The sequence below is a fragment of the Pan paniscus genome, chromosome 10, assembly GCF_029289425.2.
Source record: "Pan paniscus chromosome 10, NHGRI_mPanPan1-v2.0_pri, whole genome shotgun sequence".
NCBI classification, from domain to species: domain Eukaryota; kingdom Metazoa; phylum Chordata; class Mammalia; order Primates; family Hominidae; genus Pan; species Pan paniscus.
The window spans coordinates 64,012,501-64,032,774 of NC_073259.2; the positions used below are offsets into that span (position 1 = coordinate 64,012,501).

At 36.8% G+C, this 20,274-nt stretch overlaps 1 protein-coding gene and 1 pseudogene across 9 annotated transcripts in view; one reads left to right on the top strand and one right to left on the bottom strand.

Annotated features, from left to right (window-relative positions):
- Positions 1–20,274, bottom strand: part of DNM1L (dynamin 1 like) — a 64,473-nt gene that overhangs the window by 6,584 nt on the left and 37,615 nt on the right. For 8 of the 9 annotated variants that reach the window (XM_008966287.4, XM_008966293.3, XM_008966291.3 and 5 more), the window contains 7 exons: positions 18,288–18,408; positions 16,275–16,406; positions 14,438–14,644; positions 5,941–6,061; positions 5,564–5,719; positions 5,125–5,214; positions 3,259–3,351 (listed from right to left, as the gene is read on the bottom strand). In XM_008966287.4, the coding sequence (XP_008964535.1) occupies positions 3,259–3,351; positions 5,125–5,214; positions 5,564–5,719; positions 5,941–6,061; positions 14,438–14,644; positions 16,275–16,406; positions 18,288–18,408 (920 nt within the window). The remainder of the gene's footprint in view (positions 1–3,258; positions 3,352–5,124; positions 5,215–5,563; positions 5,720–5,940; positions 6,062–14,437; positions 14,645–16,274; positions 16,407–18,287; positions 18,409–20,274) is intronic. The other variant, XM_057299472.1, reaches the window with a different exon arrangement.
- On the top strand, positions 9,714–10,703 carry LOC100974198 (nucleosome assembly protein 1-like 1; annotated as a pseudogene).

Genomic DNA, 20,274 nt, shown 5'->3' on the forward strand with positions numbered 1-20,274 from the left:
ATCCAAGTATTGAGATATATGCCTACTAAAAAATGTTCATGTTAATTGAAAAGTGTGGAGTAACTTACAGATACATCCTCTCACTGTTGGGACTCATGCCATAATTACCATATTTTAAAATAAATAAGAAATCATTTAACCCAAAGCTTCTTAATCTTTTTTTTTTCTGCCCACACACCTGAAGGATACAATACACTGTCAGTAACAGTGGCTCCCTGTACTGGGGATTCTCAAATGAGGGGCAACAGACTGCCATCTTCTCCCCCTTTCCCACTAAGAAACAGTGATGTAAACTGTCCTCACATAAATGTGAAACGTGGTAAGCCTTCAACATAACCATGTGGAATTTGAAGTCCAGAGATCACAGAAAACTCCGCAAAGCCTTTAAAAGTCACTCTAACCTGAACACCTTTGTGTTAAATTCAAACAACTCCCCTCATAAAACCGTACCTTGAAGAAGTACCTGTGGTTGAGGTTATCCTATAAAAATGTTCCATTTCTTCCTCCAGGAAATAGTGTTGACAACTGCTAGTCCTTTCTGTAACCTGGCTAATTTAACACACTGATCAATTGCCTACTGTTCTAATTTGCTAATATTATCAAAGTAACTTGTACAAAGCTAAAGAAACTGACAAATTCAAATTAGAATGTCCCGAGCATCTGCTATATCCAAGCACCAAGATAGGTAAAAGATTATGAAAATATTGGCCGGGCACAGTGCCTCATGCTTGTAATCCCAGCATTTTGGGAGGCCAAGGTGGGCAGATCACTTGAGGGCAGTTCAAGACCAGCCTGGCCAAAATGGTGAAACCCTGTCTCTACTAAAAATATAAAAATTAGCCAGGCATGGTGGCGCACACCTGTAATCCCAGCTACTCAGGAGGCTGCGGCAGGAGAACTGCTTGAACCCAGGAGGCAGAGGTTGCAGTGAGCAGAGCTCATGCCACTGCACTCCAGCCTGGGCGACAGAGTGAGACTCTGTCTTAAAAAAAAAAAAAGATTATGAAGATATAGAAATCTGTAGATGTTAATTAATGATGGATCTCTCACAGGCAGCATCAGATAAAGTAGAAACTATTTAGGTTAAAGTCACAATTGCTCCTAAGTAGGAAGTATTTCATGAACACAGTCCAACTTGCAAAAAAATATAAGTTAAAGCCTCACAATGATTTTGTTTTTGTTTTTTATTGAAATGGAGTCTCGCTCTGTCGCCCAGGCTGGAGTGCAGTGGTGTGATCTTGGCTCACTGCAACCTCCGCCTCCTGGATTCAATGGATTCTCCCTGCTGCAGCCTCCCTACTAGCTGGGATTACAGGCATCCACCACCCCCGGCTAATTTTTCTATTTTTAGTAGAGACAGTTTTGCCACGTTGGCCAGGCTAGACTTGAACTCCTGACCTCAGGTGATCAGCCTGCCTCGGCCTACCAAAGTGCTGGGATTACAGGCATGAGCCACCACACCCAGCCCACAATGATGTTTCATGTGTAATAATTTTTTTTGACAGAAATTTGACCCAATTTTATTTTTTCATGGGCGGGTATTCAGTAATAAAAAATAACAGATAATAAAAGTATAGATATTAACAATCTTCAAAATAAAAAATTAGCATGATAAAATGTACGTTTTGAACAGGGATACAAAGCAAAAGGCCACGGTATCTAGAATTCTCACCCTAGTCTGTTACTAACCAGTTATGATCTGAGCTGCTCCTGGACCCCAGCAGATGTGGAGTACCTGCTTTGCTAACTGGACAGCTTACCAACTATTTTGAAGCCCTAGTGTCCTAATCTGTTAATGACATGATCTGCCCTCAGGGTGTGGTAAAGATTAAATGAAAATATCCACATAAAGTTCTCTGGCACAGTCATTAAAACCAGAAACCTATTCATTTGTAGAAAAATACTAATCTGAAATCATATCACATATGACCTTGTCAGTGTAACAAAACTACCGCAAACACAAGTTTTTCATGATGTTAGTTTCAATGTAAAAAAAAACTAAATCCTTTAAGTGTCTACATGCTAATTTTTAACATAACTGTGATCTGGCCTACTTTCTGAGTGTTTTGAAGTGCCTACTCATGTATGCATTTTGGAATTTTTTCTGATAACAGGAATCACCCCCAGCTATGTAACCAAAAATTAGTTCCCTATACCTGTGTTAAGAAGGTGCTTGCTTCCTATGATAGTGCCCTGCAAAATAAGCACCAAAGGAATAACTGCTATCTGTAAGCCTCAAGCTCCCCAGTTTTTTTTTTAAGATGGAGTTTCGCCCTTGTTGCCCAGGCTGGAGTGCAATGGCGCGATCTCAGCTCACTGCAACCACCTCCTGGGTTCAAGTTGATTCTCCTGCCTCAGCCTCCCTAGTAGCTCAGATTACAGGCACCTGCCACCAAGCCCGGCTAATTTTTTGTATTTTTAGTAGAGACGGGGTTTCACCATGTTGGCCAGGCTGGTCTCAAACTCCTGATGTCAGGTGATCCACCTGCCTTGACCTCCCAAATTGCTGGGATTACAGGCATGAGCCACCACGTCTGGCCACCCCATCTGTTTTAACCAGAGTTGAAGTCAATAACACAGGATCCCTTCCAGCTTCTGAATTGCATGTTTACAATTTTCTCACCATGGATATGCAGAAGAGGAAATTTGGTATAGCAGGGGACTCAGGTCTTACTGAATTAGGGAGTAGCAGAAAAATGTACTATTTTTGGAGAAAAGCGGCAGAGGAAAAAAATGGCTTCTGGATAAATTGCTCTGTCCACCAGCCTTGGCTCCATCTGAGATCTTATTCGATTTGTTACATTAAAATCAAAAGGAAAGAAAAGATCCATGAAATGCAGCCATCCCAGTAGTGGTGAAAAAAAGCACTCTGCTTTTCCAAATTTATGCTAAGTTGGTTAATTCTTGAGTGTTTCCTTCACAGCTTTCAAAGCCAAATGAAAAGAATTTTAAATACTTTGTTGTACACACTTCCCCTGTATAAACTATAAGTTACCAAAATAGAGCCAGTCACACCAAATCAATGAATTTTCAGATTCTTTCTGAATTTCAATTTCATAAGCAGAAAGTAATAATGCCTGCAGGTGGTTTTGAGAATTAAGAAAACAATGTAATCCCCTCAGCATATTTCCTGACATGCAGCAGGCACTAATGTGGCACATGTCTATTTTATAGTTACTCCATGCTAAATAAGTTTGATATAACTGAGTTACAACAGATTTTTCTACCTGTGAAAAAGCATTTAAGAATTATATTTACCTCTATATTATTGTTCATTAGCCCACAAGCATCAGCAAAGTCTGGATGTTTTGTGTTGATATAAGCTAGTTCAATTGCCACTAAGTTATGGACCTAGAAAAAAAGTAAGTTAGGCGATATACAAAAATACATCAACCATATTTTACTTTGAGAAATTTATATATAAAACTTATGAAACAGACAATACCGAAAAAGTACAGGAAACTTATGCCTAAATTACTTGATAATTATATTCCAACTGATAAATCTTATGCCAAACAATAATTTACTATAGCTTTAAAATTATTTACATTTCAGCATCTAAAACTGCATTTCTAAGAGGGAAAAATAACATTAAAGTAACTACAAGTATTTTACTCTTAGGGAAAAATAGTCATCTACCTGATGCAAATCTAAATTCCAACACTTTATGCAACTTTGCTATTAAAACTTCAGGTCATCCACTATTCCCTGTCACTTTTTTAGTTCATTTTCAACAATAAGAAAATAAGTTCATAACAAGGCATAAGTTAAAGATGTTAACTTATTTGGGTAAAGGATACATCTAAAGACCTGAGGTAGTGACTGATTAGCCTTAACTATAAAGCACCTAGTTAAAATATTATATGTAGTTCAAAATCCTAAGAGGAAAATAAAAAAGAAAAGTTAAAATTAATTTATCCAGCCCTCTACAGAATTGCTAAGTCTTTTTGTTTGTTTGTTTGTTTGAGACGGAGTTTCGCTCTCGTTGCCCAGGCTGGAGTGCAATGGCGCGATCTCGGCTCACCGCAGCCTCCACCTCCCAGGTTCAAGTGATTCTCCTGCCTGCCTCAGCCTCCCCAGTAGCTGGGATTACAGGCATGCACCACCACGCCCGGCTAATTTTGTATTTTTAGTAGAGAGGGGGTTTCTCCATGTTGGTCAGGCTGGTCTCAAACTTCCGACCTCAAGTGATCCACCCGCCTCGACTTCCCAAAGTGTTGGGATTACAGGTGTGAGCCACCACACCACTGAGTCTTACAGAGAGAATAAACTTGAGCCCTTTATTATGTGCTGTCCTAACAAATCTCAGGTATCAGAACAGCACTTATCAGTCCAGAACTGGGTAAAAAGGGTCTATTAAAATGAAGGTCCAATGATTCTGGGCTAAATTCAGTCTTAGACATCAGAATCTGAGGGCTATCCTCGCTAAAGAAACAACCAAGCAGCAGCACTTACATTCCAAGGATGGTTTTGTACTCTTAGTAAACCTCCACGGGGCTCACCATCCTGAGCCAAGGACCCAAATGCACTTTTAGTGATCAGAAAGAAAACAAAAAACAAAAAACCCAGCCAACAATTAGAGGCATGAGGGCAATTTTAAATGCTTATCCCATATTTCTGCCAATTTCAGCATTTTTATTTGTGTGGATAGCAGCAACCCACAGAATAGTAGCAAGCAACTACGATATTATAGTTATTAGGTCATAACATGCAAACTGCAGAAGTGGCCAGATTACTCCAATGTACCTCAAAGTAACAGTGTGCTATAAATGCTCAGTTTACTGAGGCTAAAGATGGAACTAATTTTCTCTTAAGATCAGTGGTACTAAATAATACAGCAAAGCTATTCACACCCCTCAATCATAAATCTATTTTCAAGAAAACCCATGCCTGCAGGCTAACAATGATTAAAAAATATGAAGAAAAAATGTACTTTATACCAGAATTATTAAAAATTTTCCTTTAAAATGAGACTGAAACTCAACTTGTTTTTCCTCCCAATACACTGGAAAACATTATGCCTAAACTCTAAAGTAACCATATAATGCTTATTAAAAAGCAGCCAAGCAAAAATTTAAACTTTTACTAATAGTAATTACAATGATCTATGCTATAGTAGCTCACCATTTCATTTGTAACAGGCAACCTTTTACGAAGAAGACAAGTCACCACTTCAACTATGGCATCATGAAGTTTAGGAAATCGTAACAATTCCTACAAATGGTAGATGAAAGAAAAACGTGTTTGTTTTTTGTTTTTTGTTTTTTTTTTAAGTCATAGTCTCACTAAGCCATCCTCCCACCTTAGCCTCCCAAGTAGCTGAGACTACATGTAGAAGCCACCATGCCAGGCTAACAGTCATTTTCTTTTACTTAATGATCACAGAAATACTGAATTCAATTTGGAGACTACATTTAAGAATCCTATTTCAAATCACTTTCAGGTAAGGGAACTACAGATTTTACCTTGTATCCCATCTTATACATTTCCTTCCACCCAGTGAAACCACCACTTCATGTCCTTTTCTAGTTCATGTGAAACCTGTTACATTTCTCTCCGTTACCTGTGTACTGTAATTGCTACAGTGCTGAATGATCCTTTGCATTTCCTCATGAACCAGTTCCACACAGCGGAGGCTGGGCTCTTCTAGACGTTTGATTTGCCGCTTCACCAGTAACTCAAATGAAACCTCAGGCACAAATAAAGCAGGACGAGGACCCTGAGAAAATAAAACTTAGAACTCTTATTATATATGTAATTTCAGTTCTTCCCAAGGGTTAAGAAAGTCACATTTTTTGGTACTTTTCATGAAAAATGCTTTTTAATTTCAAATATGAGAGCAAAATAAACTATAATTAAATTTAAAAAGACACAGTATATGGGTAAGAAAAACTTTAACCTCATTTTCTTTTTACAGTCTAAAAAGCTAAACATACTCACAGTAGCATTTCTAATGGCAGTCAAAATGTCAATAGTGTTAAGGCCACCAAGTGGATCAACAGATTCTAAGGTTCGCCCAAAAGTCTCATGGAAAATATAACAAATTCTAGCACCACCGCATCTGAAAGGCAATGAAGTATATGGTTTCTGGCATTGCGAAAAGGGAAAGAAGATACAAGTTAGAAGTCTTTCTAGAAGCTTTAAGCTCATCTTATTTTCTGAGAAAGCCTCAGATAAACAATTTCATTCATTCCCATTACCATGTGTTCTAACTCAACTCATTATGAACTAGTTTCTCTAATTTTTTTAAATGGGAAAAGGAATCATTAAATTATATATATGTAAATATAATAAAGTTCTGACATAAAACAACAGTTAACTAAGAATTGCTAAGCACCTTTTCTCTGCCCTAGTTTTCCTTGAGGACAGGAAACAGTGCCTTATATTTATTTCCATTGATTCACAATCTGAAGTAGAGGTTGGCAAACTTTTTCCATAAAGGGTCACATAGTTAGTATTTTAGGCTTTTCAGGCCATACAGTCTCTGCTGCAACTACTCAACTCTACCATTAAGCACATAAGCAGCCATAGACAATATGTAAATAAATAAGTATAGCTTGTTAGCCAGGCTTGTCTCAAACTCCTGACCTCAAGTGATCCACCCGCCTTGACCTCCCAAAGTGCTGGGATCACAGGCGTGAGCCACCCGTGCCCAGCCCTACTCTTGCTTTAGACAAATTAAATCTCTCTTTTTTTGTTGTTTTGTTTCTTTTTGAGACGGAGTCTCGCTCTGTCGCCCAGGCTGGAGTGCAGTGGTGCACTCTTGGCTTACTGCAACCTCTGCCTCCTGGGTTCAAGCGATTCTCCTGCCTCAGCCTCCCAAGTAGCTGGGACTACAGGCATGTGCCACCATGCCCACCTAATTTTTGTATTTTTAGTAGAGACGGGGTTTCACCACATTGACCAGGATGGTCTTGATCTCTTGACCTCGTGATCTGCCCACCTCAGCCTCCCAAAGTGCTGAGATTACAGGCATGAGCCACCACGCCCAGCCTTAGACAAATTAAATCTCTTGATATAGTTACTGAGCACCTTTTGTTTCCTATCTTGTTTAATAACTAGAAACCCTGGTATTATCTTTTTTTAAATTCAAGTCCATCTGAATTCTACAAATACCTTTATAATGCCTCCCCAAATCATCCCTTCCTCTCTATTTTTACAATCACTATTGAGTACTTTTTTATACTAGCTCAGGCAAAAAGTACTAGTCTAATATTATGCTAACAGAAGTAAGCCAAGCACAAAAGGACAAATACTGAATGATTCAATTTATATGAAATATCTACAATAGGCAAATTCAGAGACAGAAAGTAAATTCAGCCAGGCACAGTGGCTCACACCTGTAATCCCAACACTTTGGGAGGCTGAGGTGGGCAGATCACCTGAGGTCAGGAGTTCAAGACTAGCCTGGCCAACATGGTGAAACCCAGTATCTACTAAAAATGCAAAAAAATACAAAAATTAGCCAGGTGTGGTGGTGGGCACCTGTAGTCCCAGCTACTCAGGAGGCTGAGGCAGGATGATTGCTTGAACCTGGGAGGCAGAGACTGGCCCAAACTGTGCCACTGCATTCCAGCCTCGGCAATAAAGTGAAGCTCTGTCTCAAATTAATAAAGTAATTAATTAATTAAATTAGAGGTTACCAGGGCTGGAGGGAGGAGAGGGGAATGAGTAATTGCTTAATAGATAAGAATTTCGGCTGGGCGCGGTGGCTCATGCCTGTAATCCCAGCACTTTGGGAGGCCGAGGCAGGCGGATCACAAGGTCGGGAGTTTGAGACCAGCCTGGCCAGCATGGTGAAACTCCATCTCTACTAAAAATACAAAAAATTAGCCGGGCATAGTAGTGCGTGCCTGTAATCCCAGCTACTCGGGAGGCTGAAGCAGGAGAATCACTTGAACCCAGGAGGTGGAGTTTGCAGTGAGCCGAGATCACGCCACTACACTCCAGTTTGGGCAATAGAGTGAGACTGTCTCAAAAAAAAGGGGGACTGGGCGCGGTGGCTCACGCCTGTAATCCCAGCACTTTGGGAAGCCAGGGCAGGTGGATCACGTGTTCATGAGATCGAGATCATCCTGGCTAACACAGTGAAACCTCATCTCTAATAAAAATAAAAAATAAAAAATAATTAGCCGGGCGTGGTGGCACACGCCTGTAGTCCCAGCTACTCGGGAGGCTGAGGCAGGAGAATCACTTGAACTTGGGAGGCAGAGGTTGCAGTGAGCCGAGATCGCGCAACTGCACTCCAGCCTGGGCGACAGAGCAAGACAGAAAAAACTTCGTATCTACAGTCTTGTTCCTAGACACCCTTCCTGCCTTATCTCCTATTATGTCCCATCGCTATACTTGCTGTTCTCCAAAAACATTATTCTTGCATTATTCTTTGCTGTTGCCAAGCCTAAAATGCCCTCTCATTACTGCCTTCTCAAATTCTATTCAGATCCCAATTCAAATGCCTTCTTAAATGTGGAGTTCTCCCAAACCCTGAAATAAATGTAAATGGTCTCTCTTCAGTGTCTGAAACGCTTGATTAGGTGGACACAGATAACTGGTTTATTAACTGTTTATAAAGTGTGCATATACACTGTATGTACTTTTCTGAATATGAATTATATCTAACAATAAGAAGTATTTAAATAAAAGTTATACTTTTACAGCCTAATCAAGCCCAGTATTACCTTGACCTACTTTACCCACTAAACTCTTCAAAGGCCCATTTGTGGTAATCTATTTTTCTCAATATGCCATACATATAACCAATAATTAGTCTGATAAATACTCTCTTTACGGAGTTGACTCATATGAAGACCATCTTGGTCACACTAAAGTATAAAGAACTACACACACACACACACACACACAAGTTCACGTATAAATCTGAACAAGCTCTGTGGATTGTACCCATGTCCATTTTCTCACTTTGTTATTGTACTATAGTTATGCAAGATGTCCAACAGTGGGGGAGATGGGGGAAAGGGTACACAGTGGAGGGTGCATGGGACCTCCCTGTACATCACCCTGCAACTTCCTGTGAGTCTATAATTATTTCAAAATGAAAAGGTGTTCTAATGAGGGTGTAGAGAAATGGATGTTCTTGCTAGTAGTAAAACAGTACAATATGCTAACAATATGCAATATGTAATGAAAGATTCTAAGGATGTTATATCCTTTAATCTAATAAACTTACTTCTACAAATTTATCCTCAGTGTTTACTTGGACACAAAGCCCCAAAGACAGATGCAGGTAGTCCATCACAGCTTATATGTGTATATAACAGAAAACAAACTATCCAGTAGTAGGAGACTGGCCTAACAAATGAGGGTATATCTAAAAAGTAAAATACTATGCAAATCTTCAGACTGATAATGTAATGTATGAGACAGAAAGTTATTTGTTACATGATTTGAGAAATGATTCCAAGATAGGTATAGCATCTGATTTTTAAAGACATGTAGTATAGGCATCTATGTGTTGTAGATGCATACAAAAATGCCTAGGTCAATGCCAAATTTTAGGAATTATCTCAGGTTGGTGAAATTAAGAGTGTTTTTTTTTCCATTTTCAGAGATAGGGTCTCTTTTTTTAGCGCCATCTGCTTGCAGCGCTGCCTCTTGCTCCTCCCCACCACCGCTGCTGCCCTGAGTCACTGCCTGCACAGCTCCAGCCGCCTGGCTTCTCATACTAGCCACTTGATATTTGGAGTTCTTACAACATGGCAGACGTTGACAACCTGCCTAGCTAGGGTAGTTAAAAGAGGAGTGAATGCTCTCAAAAACCTGCAAGTTAAAGGTGCACAGATAGAAGCCAAATTCTATGAGGAAGTTCACGATCTTGAAAGGAAGTATGCTGTTCTCTATCAGCCTCTATTTGATAAGCAATCTGAGATTACTAATACAATTTATGAACCTACAGAGGAAGAATGTGAATGGAAACCAGATGAAGAAGATGAGATTTCAGAGGAGTTGAAAGAAAAGGCCAAGACTGAAGATGAAAAAAACGATGAAGAAAAAGAAGACCCCAAAGGAATTCCTGAATTTTGGTTACCTGTTTTTAAGAATGTTGACTTGCTCAGTGATATGCTTCAGAAACATGATGAACCTATTCTGAAGCATGTGAAAGATACTAAAGTGAAGTTCTCAGATGCTGGCCTGCCTATGAGTTTTGTCTTAGAATTTCAATTTGAACCCAGTAAATATTTTACAAATGAAGTGCTGACAAAGACATATAGGATGAGGTTAGAACCAGAACCAGATGATTCTGATCCCTTTTCCTTTGATGGACAAGAAATTATGGGTTGTACAGGGGGCCAGATAGATTGGAAAAAAGGAAAGAATGTCATTTTGAAAACCATTAAGCAGCAGCAGAAACACTAGGGACATGGGACAATTCGTATTGTGACTAAAACAGTTTCCAATGACTCTTTAATTTTCTTGCCCCTCCTGAAGTTCCTGAGAGTGGAGATCTGGATGATGATGCTGAAGCTATCCTTGCTGCAGACTTCAAAATTGGTCACTTTTTACGTGAGCATACAATCCCAAGATCAGTGTTATAGTTTACTGGAGAAGCTACTGAAGATGATGATGATCAGTATGATGAAGAAGGTGAAGAAGCAGATGAGGAAGAGGACAAAGGAGATGAGGAAAATGATCCAGACTATGACCCGAAGAAGGATCAAAACCCAGCAGAGTGCAAGCAGCAGTGAAGCAGGATATATGTGGCCTTGAGGATAACCTGCACTGTCCTAGCCTAAACACAACTCTTACTTACTGCCTTATGTTTTTGTATTTTCTTGGTAGACTGGGTAATTTTTGTTTTAAAGGACAGGAAACTGATATTTTAAAGACCAATCTGTTCTACCTAGCATTTTCACTAGTTTTTCTGCCAGGTATGTTGAATGCACAAATTCTGTCACACATGGTCATTCGCTGCTACATAATTTGGTTCTTCGGAATATTTTTATATAGCTCTTGCAGTACAGCTATGAAAATTAACAACTGTTAAAGGAAACACTTTTTTTTTTTTTCGTAATTTTTTCCTTGAAGAACCAAAGTATTTTTTCAGCTGTTTGTTGAATAGGGTTAAGTCTGCTTGGATTAGCTGTGCCTTTCATTACTTTGTTACAGAAATGCAGGGACTTGTACTAAGACAATTCATCGTTTAAAAAAAAAAAAAAAACTGGCATGCCAGTCGCGGTGGCTCACGCCTGCAATCCTAGCACTTTGGGAGGCTGAGGCAGGCAGATCACCTGAGGTCAGGAGTTCAACACCAGCCTGACCAACATGGTGAAACCCCGTCTCTACTAAAATACAAAAATTAGCCAGGCATGATGGCGGGTGCCTGTAATCCCAGCTACTCAGGAGGCTGAGATGGGAGAATCACTTGAACCCGGGAGACGGTGGTTGCAGTGAGCTGAGATCGTGCCACTGCACTCCAACCTGGGTGGCTGAGCAAGACTCGTCTGAAAGAAAAAAAAATTGGCAAGACAACTATATGGTTAAGAATTTAAAGAACTTCCAGTATGACCACACCCAATAACTGTATTAGATTGTTAATGGATTATTGTGTTATAGGTGACATAGTTAACTGTAAAGTAACGTGACTCAGTATAGTTACTGGTACCACAGTGAGGTGAATAAAACAGGATTTTTCAGAAGTTAGCCTGAATTTCACTGTACTTTTAAATTTAACCTCCATTAACTAAGCATCTTTTCTTTGTGGTAGGGTCTACCTTCTGCTTCCCTGGAAAGGATGAACTTACATCATTTGACAAGACCTGTTTTCAAGTTATTTGTTGTTTGTTTGCTTGTTTTTGTAGCCTAAAATAAAAATTTCAAATACAATTTTAGTTCTTACAAGATGTCTTAATTTTGTACCAATTCAGGTAGAAGCAGAGGCCTAGCTTGAATTAAGGGTTATACTCAGTTTTTATCACATTATTGAAAAGGGTACCAGCTTTGGAAAGAGATACTATACTAATAAGCAAGTGTAAAAAAAAAGAAGAAGAAAATCTTCAGTGATACGATGCTTTAAAAAAAAAAAATTACAGTTCATTTTCTTTGGGGTAGAGCTAGAGAGAAGGCCCCAAGCTTCTGTGGTTTCTTCTAATTCTTATTGCTTGAAGTATGAGTATGTCACTTACCCATGCTTCTGTTTACTATGTATTAAAATGTGTAGTACTGTTTACTTAACTACCTCATGGATGTGTTAAGGCATATTCAGTTAAATCTCATAAAATGTTTCTCATTCTCATTAAAAGCTCAAATTTTGGGCCTATTTGTAATGCCAGTGTTGACACTCAGCATTTTGTTCACACCATGCTTTGACAACTAAACTGGAAAACAGTTATCAACTAAACTATCAGTTAGTGATCTTTGTGTGGCTTCTATATATATTATTATGTATTATTATTTTTAATATACATATATATATACATATATATATATTTTTTTTTTTTTTTGGAGATAGAGTCTCTCTCTGTTGTCCAGGCTGGAGTGCAGTGGTGCGATCTCAGCTCACTGCAACCTCCACCACCCGGGTTCAAGCGATTCTCCTGCCTCAGCCTCCTAAGTAGCTGGGATTACAGGCATGTGCCACCACGCCCAGCTAATTTTTGTATTTTTAGTAGAGATGGGGTTTCACCATATTGGCCAGGACGGTCTTGATCTCTCGACCTCGTAATCTGCCTGCCTCAGCCTCCCAAAGTGCTGGGATTACAGGCGTGAGCCACTGCGCCTGGCCAATGTGGCTCCTATTTTTATAGAAGTAGATGGATGCACTATTTCACAAGGTCCAACAATTTTTTTCTGTATGACTGCATAGTAGTAAATACTACAGGGATAGCACATAGTATTGTAGTCATGAGATTAAAGTGGAGATAAGACTATTTTTGACAAAAGATGCCATTAAATTTCAGACTGTAGTGCCACATTTACAATACCTCAGGCTAATTACTGTTAATTTTGAGGCAACTTTCTTTTGACGATGGTGAGGGTGGACTATTGGATTGTCATTAGAGGAATGTCTAGATTTCCTGCTCTTAACAAAATTACATTGAATTCATTTTTAGAGGTGATGAAAACTTCCTTTTTGAGAAGTTAGTGTTCAGGTCTTGGAATGTGAACACATTGTTTGTAATGCTATCCATTCCTCTCCTGAGATTTTAACTTACTACTGGAAATCCTTAACCAATTATAATAGCTTTATTCTATTTTCAAAATGATTTCCTTTGCTTTGATTAGACACTCTGTTTTTTTGTTTGTTTTGTTTTGGTAGCCGTAGTTCATCTAAATGCAGCTTTTTCTGAACTTTAAAGATAGAATCCCTTTTTTTTTTTTTTTTTTTTTTGAGACAGAGTCTTGCTCTGTTGCCCAGGCTGGAGTGCAGTGGCACCATCTCGGCTCACCACAACCTCTGCCTCACAGGTTCAAGCAATTCTCCTGCCTCAGCCTCCCAAGTAGCTGGGATTACAGCTGCCCACCACCACGCCCGGCTAGTTTTTGTATTTTTAGTAGAGATGGGGTTTCACCATGTTAGCCAGGCTGGTCTTGAACTGATGTCAGGTGATTCACCCGCCTCAGCCTCCCAAAGTGCTGGGATTACAGGCATGAGCCACTGTGCCTGGCCAGAATCCCATTTTTAACGAACTGAGGTAGCAAAATAATCTCTTTCATTCTTTTAGGAAATAGTTATTGCCAAAGTGAAGGTGTCGATAATACCTAGTCTTGTTATATAATGGGGATGTGGTTTGCAGAAGAATTTTCTTTATAAAATTGAAGTTTCAAGGGATATCAGTGTTTATGCCATTTTTCCAGTTCCAAAATTATTCCATTCCATTCTAGAAATCTGAAGTATGTAACTTGAAATCCTTAATAAAATTTGGATTCAATTAAAAAAAAAAAAAAAGATGGAATTTCAATATGTTGCCCAGGCTGGACTTGAACTCCTAAGCTCAAGGAATTCTCCTACCTCAGCCTTCTGAGTAGCTGGGACTACAGGTGCACACCAGCATGTAATTTTGTTTTTATGTTTTATTTTTACTTATCTGCATTTTCTAATTTTGATGAGCAATTATACTGTGTGTACTAAAGAAACAAACACTTTAAAAGCTAAATTATTTTTAAATACTTATTAAAATATTTAATAAATACTTATTAAATACTTATAAAAATAAGTATTTAAATACTTATAAAAATAAGTATTTAAATACTTATAAAATATTAAAATATTTAAAAATGTGACAATTTTACTTTGCTTTATATCATTTACAAAGCATATTTTCACACAACCAGACATCATCCTATTATCTCTACAAAGTTATATTTTTGTTTTATAGAAAATAAATCTTAATCAGATAATCTGAGCTGAAGTCATCTTCACAAAAGGAAAAGTGACCTAGCAATCTAGGTAACCAAATCTACAGAAAAATTTCTTACTTACAGCTCCGAAGTTTCAATATATTTTGCAGTTCCTTCAATAGTGTTACAATATTCTGTGGCAAATTTGGTAATAAGTTGGAGTAAAGTAGCACTTTTATCATCCACGGGTTCACCGTAGCTATTTAGAAGAGACTGATACTGAGCAGCTAGAACATTTATTCTTGTTTTCAACTCTGGCAAACAATCTCTGATGTGATGCATCAGTAACCTAAAAAAGGTTAGAAAGGAAGGATTTAAAAGTAAAATTGTGTATTCTAAAGCCCTAAACAAGTCAAATTTTTACAATGGGAAAACCTATCAAATAATTTGTCCTGGCAAATGTGATACTGTGAAATATATATTTGGTCTTTGTCTTCATTTCCTGGCAGTCAGCTCCTAAAATCCTTGGACTCTCCAAGAGCATTAAGGGTGTTTAGAGTGTCTCTGCATGCTAATGAGATGACTGGTGGCTGGGGGTCCCTAGATAGCTTCAGGATGGGAGCTGGTCACCAGAACAGCCTCAGAAGAGAGGAGAGAGGCCAAACGTTGAGCTGATCACCAATGGCCAATGAAGCTTCCATAAAAACTCAAAAGGACACAGTTCATGGAGTCTTCAGAGAGTTGAACACATGAAGGTTCCTGGAGTGTGGTGTGCCCAGAGAGGGCACGGAAGCTCCACATTCCTTCCCACATGCCCAGCCCTGTGCATCTCTTCATCTGGCTATTTATCTATATCCTTTGTAATATGCTTTACAGTAAGTGGGTATATGCTAAGTAGTGTTTCCCTGACCTCTGTGAGCCACTCTAACAAATTCATCAGACATGAAAAGGGGATCATGGGTACCCTGACTTATAGCCCGTCAGTCAGAAACACAGGCTACAACCTGTGCTTACAACTGGCATCTGACTTGGGGGCAGTCTTGTGGGACTGAACCCTCAACCTGTGGGAGCTGACACTATCTCCAGGTAAACAGTGTTAGCATTGAATTAAAGGACATTCAGCTAGAATCCCCTGGAGAATTCCTTGCTTGATGTATGGGGAAAACTCCCCATATATCTGCTCTCAGAAGCATTCTGTGCTATACTGATTAACTGTGTGTGAAAAGGAAAAAAACAATTTTGATTGGTTTTTCCTAAATAATAAAAGCAAGGAAAAAATGCAAATTATTTTCATATTACTGCAATTACCGCAGAGAAAATAAGCCACCCAATCAATTCTTCCTATATAATTTTGGTTTCATTGACTTGTCATTTACAATTGGTACCCAGCAAAGTGAAAATCAACCTTATTAAGATCCAAGTCTATCAGTCTTTAGGGAATAAGATAAAAGTAAGAGAAAATGGCTTCCACTTCAGTCATTTATAAATCATCTAGAAAGGGCTTCTAGTCCCCACACATCAGTGGGTATTCAGAATCCAACGTATAGTTATTTCTACAGTGAATAGAAATAAAAGACATTCTATTTCTTTGTTTTTCCATCTCCCTTTCCTGGTAAATAAAACACATTCTAAGTTAAGAATAGATAATGTGAAAATTACAAATTTTAATCAGTTCCTGAAATGCAAAGTGGAAATGAAGTCATCTCTAGTTCTAGCCACAAAACTAAATTAACTGTCAAAATTTTCATAATTAAAACATTTTAAAATCACTTGAACATTCATTCTAGACTACATGATGATGTAATGTCAACCACCCCAATAAAAACAGAGACATCTACTCTTCAGGAACCTACTATATAAGAAACCATAAGTGAAGCTGTTAGGAACAGTATGAAAATGTAAGGAACTGAAAATGAACCCTCTCAGACACCAATTGGTAAAAACAAACACATCTCATTTCCAAAAGGTAAAAAAATTACCTGTTTAGAGTCCTAGCAAGATACTTTGTTCCATTTCTATTGGCCAGAGATGGATATTTCTTTTGAAGAAAAGCATACTCATCACGGATTGAATCAGTTACACTCTTCTTGTTATTAATATCTAGCTGGCTCCTGAGGTTGAAAAAATAACGAAACTATTCAGCTTAACTGTTGTCCTCTTCCTACCTTAGATGATGACAGCACCAGGCATTGTTCTCTAATACCTGACACGGACTGTTTTATTTAATTCTCACAATAATTTTATGTGGCAGGTATTATTACCCCATTGTATAGCAAGGAACTGAGGCTCACAAAAACTAACTTACCCCAGGTCACACACTAACTGGCATAGCCAAGACTTGAACTAAGTGAATTGTAAGTAACTAGTGCCTAAATAGAGTAGGCCTCATTATTACCATTAACTATAGACAAAAACAATAAGTAACAGGTATAGACAGGTATAAAAATATAAGAGTATCTTAGTCAACTGTATATTTTATCCATGGACAGGGAACTAATTTCTCCCAAAAATAATTAAGTTAACTTGAAGAACAATCATCTACAAACAACGAACAGTGTTACGCCACCTCCTTACCTGAAAAAGGAGACAGCTGGAATTGGGAGTGGGGATGGGAGAATGACAGTGGGGATGGGAGAATGACAGTAGGGTTGGAATGGAAGGACATTAAAATAGAAGCAGACAACTGGAATGGATCTTATGTATCAGGCAGTAAAAACATTTTCATTTTCTAAAGGCTTGAGACCCAAAGACATTAGGTGTCATTTAAACCTACGTTGTATCTAGTTTATGTAAGAACTAGGACTATAACTCAGATTTCATGATAATTTCAGTGTTTCCTACCATATGAAGGCTTTGGACTAAAAGAGATATTCATCCGAATCCAGCTCTTTCACTACCCACGTGACTTTTGGTTAAATGTATAACCTGAGGTTTCTGATTATAAAATAGACATCAACACCTACCTCAGGGGATGCTGTGAGGATTCCAAGAGATACCATTTGCAAATTGCTCACAGTAGAGTGTCTAAAACGTAATTAGACACTCAATAATAATTTCCTTTTCCCGATTTTTAATACCAACTATTTATAATTAGGATACCTTTAATAAAATTTCTCCAAGTCACATCCTGGCAATTACACAGAATCACTAATGCTAGGGATTAAACCAATCTATTAAAATCTTGTCACCTTTAATTAGACACTCAATACTAGTTTCCTTTTCCCAGTTTTTAATACCAACTATTTATAAATTAGGATACCTTTAATAAAATTTCTCCAAGTCACATCCTGGCAATTACACAGAAGCATCACTAATGCCAGGGATTAAACCAATCTATTAAAATCCTGCCACCTTAAACTCTTTCTCGATTGGGTGCACATTAGATAATTTTTCCCTTACCCAGTACCTCCTCATACATAGCTTAACATGATAGGCAAGAATTCTTAAAGCCTGGCTATTACAACATTTCTTCCATTTTGTGGTATTGCTTACTTTAGAAACATTTTCCAGTAAAAATGTCTATGGGGCAGGCACAGTGGCTCATGCCTGTAATCCCAGTACCTGGGAAACCAAGGTTGGAGGATTGCTTGAACCCAGGAAGTCGAGACAAGCCTGGGCAACATGGCAAGACCTTGTCACTACAAAAAAATTTAAAATTAGCCAGGTGTGGTGATACACACCTATAGTCTCAGCTACTTGAAAGGCTGAAGTGAAAGGATCACTTGAGCCCAGAGGTTGACGCTACAATGAGCCACAATCACGCCACTGCACTCCAGCCTAGGCAACAGAGAGAGACCCTATTTCAAAAAAAAAAAAAAAAAACATTCTCTCTCTTTTCTCCCTTTAGGGCAACGGATTCTTTAGCAATACCAAGATCATAATAAAAGGGAGAAAAAATATAGTACAGTATCACATTTCAAACAGATTTTAGAAATTCAGACTTGCTCTGAAGTGAGAATGCTACCAATTCTTATCCCATTCTAACTGCTAACCTGTTAACTACTCCAATTATTCCAAGTTTGACTGGAATAACCCTTCCCATCAATACATCCATGGCATCAGTACCCGCATCCATGAGATCAAGTTTAGTGATTACAGCTAGGGTTCTGCGACCTGGTAAATGCAAAAAGAAAAAAGGGCAAAGAAAAGAAAGAAAGAAAATGATCCATTAAATACAACTATTTAGTGTTAATAAAGGAAAACCCTCATCTATAATCCCACTTAGTATTACCTCTGTCATCATTTTGGTAATGCCTTACTTACCAGTGCTTTTTTAAAAATAATGTTAAACATTGTGTATAATTTTTTAAAACATTTTTGCCGGGCATGGTGGCTCACACCTGTAATTCTAGCAGTTTGGGAGGCCAAGGCGGGTGGATCACCTGAGATCAGGAGTTCGAGACCAGCCTGACTAACATGGTAAAACCCCATCTCTACTAAAAATACAAAAATTAGCCAGGCATAGTGGCAGACGCCTGTAATCCCAGCTGCTCGGGAGGCTGAAGCAGGAGAATTGCTTGAACCCGAGAGGCAGAGGTTGCAGTGAGCTGAGATCGTGCCATTGCACTTCGGCCTCGGTGACAGAGCAGGACTCCGTCTAAAATATATATATATACTATATATATAAAAAATATATAGTATATATATAAAATATGTATAGTATATATATAAAATATGTATAGTATATATATAAAATATGTATAGTATATATAAAATATGTATAGTATATATTATATATAGTATATATAAAATATGTGTAGTATATATATAAAATATGTATAGTATATATATAAAATATGTATAGTATATATAATATGTATAGTATATATTTATAATATATATACTCTATATATAATATATATACTATATTAATATATAGTATATATATTAATATAGTATATATAAAATATATAGAGTATATATACTATATAGAGTATATATAAAATATATAGAGTATATATATACTATATAGAGTATATATAAAATATATAGAGTATATACTATATATATTTTATAGTATATATATTTTAGTTACAAATATATACACATAGGGGTATATATATAATATATATATACCTATGTGTATATATTTGTAACTAAAAAATACCATAGGTAAAATTGTACACTATGCAGAGCAGCACTCCGTCTAAAATATATATATACTATATATATAAAATATATATAGTATATATAAAATATATAGTATATATTTATAATATATAGTATATATAAAATATATAGTATATATAGTATATAGTATATATAGTATATATAATATAGTATATATAATATATAGTATATATCGTATATAGTATATATAATATATAGTATATATAGTATATATTACATATAGTATATATAATATAGTATATATTATATATACTATATATAATATAGTATATATGGTATATACTATATAATATATAGTATATATTATATATAGTATATACTATATATAATGTATATATAATATATACTATATAATATATACTATATATAATATATAGTATATACTATATATAATGTATATATAATATATACTATATAATATATACTATATATAATATATAGTATATACTATATATATTTTAAGTATATATATAAAATATATATAGTATATACTATATATAGTACATACTCTATATATAAAATATATATAGTATATACTATATATAGTACATACTCTATATATAGTATATATACTATATAGTGTATATACACTATATATAGTGTGTGTATATATATATACTGTAACTGAAAATACCATAGGTATTTCATTCCCCATCTGAGAAATACTATATATATAGTATATATACTATATAGTGTATATATATACACTATACTATAGTATATACACTATATATAGTGTATATACACTATATATAGTGTATATACACTATATATAGTGTATATACACTATATATAGTGTATATACACTATATATAGTGTATATACTATAGTATAGTGTATATATACTAT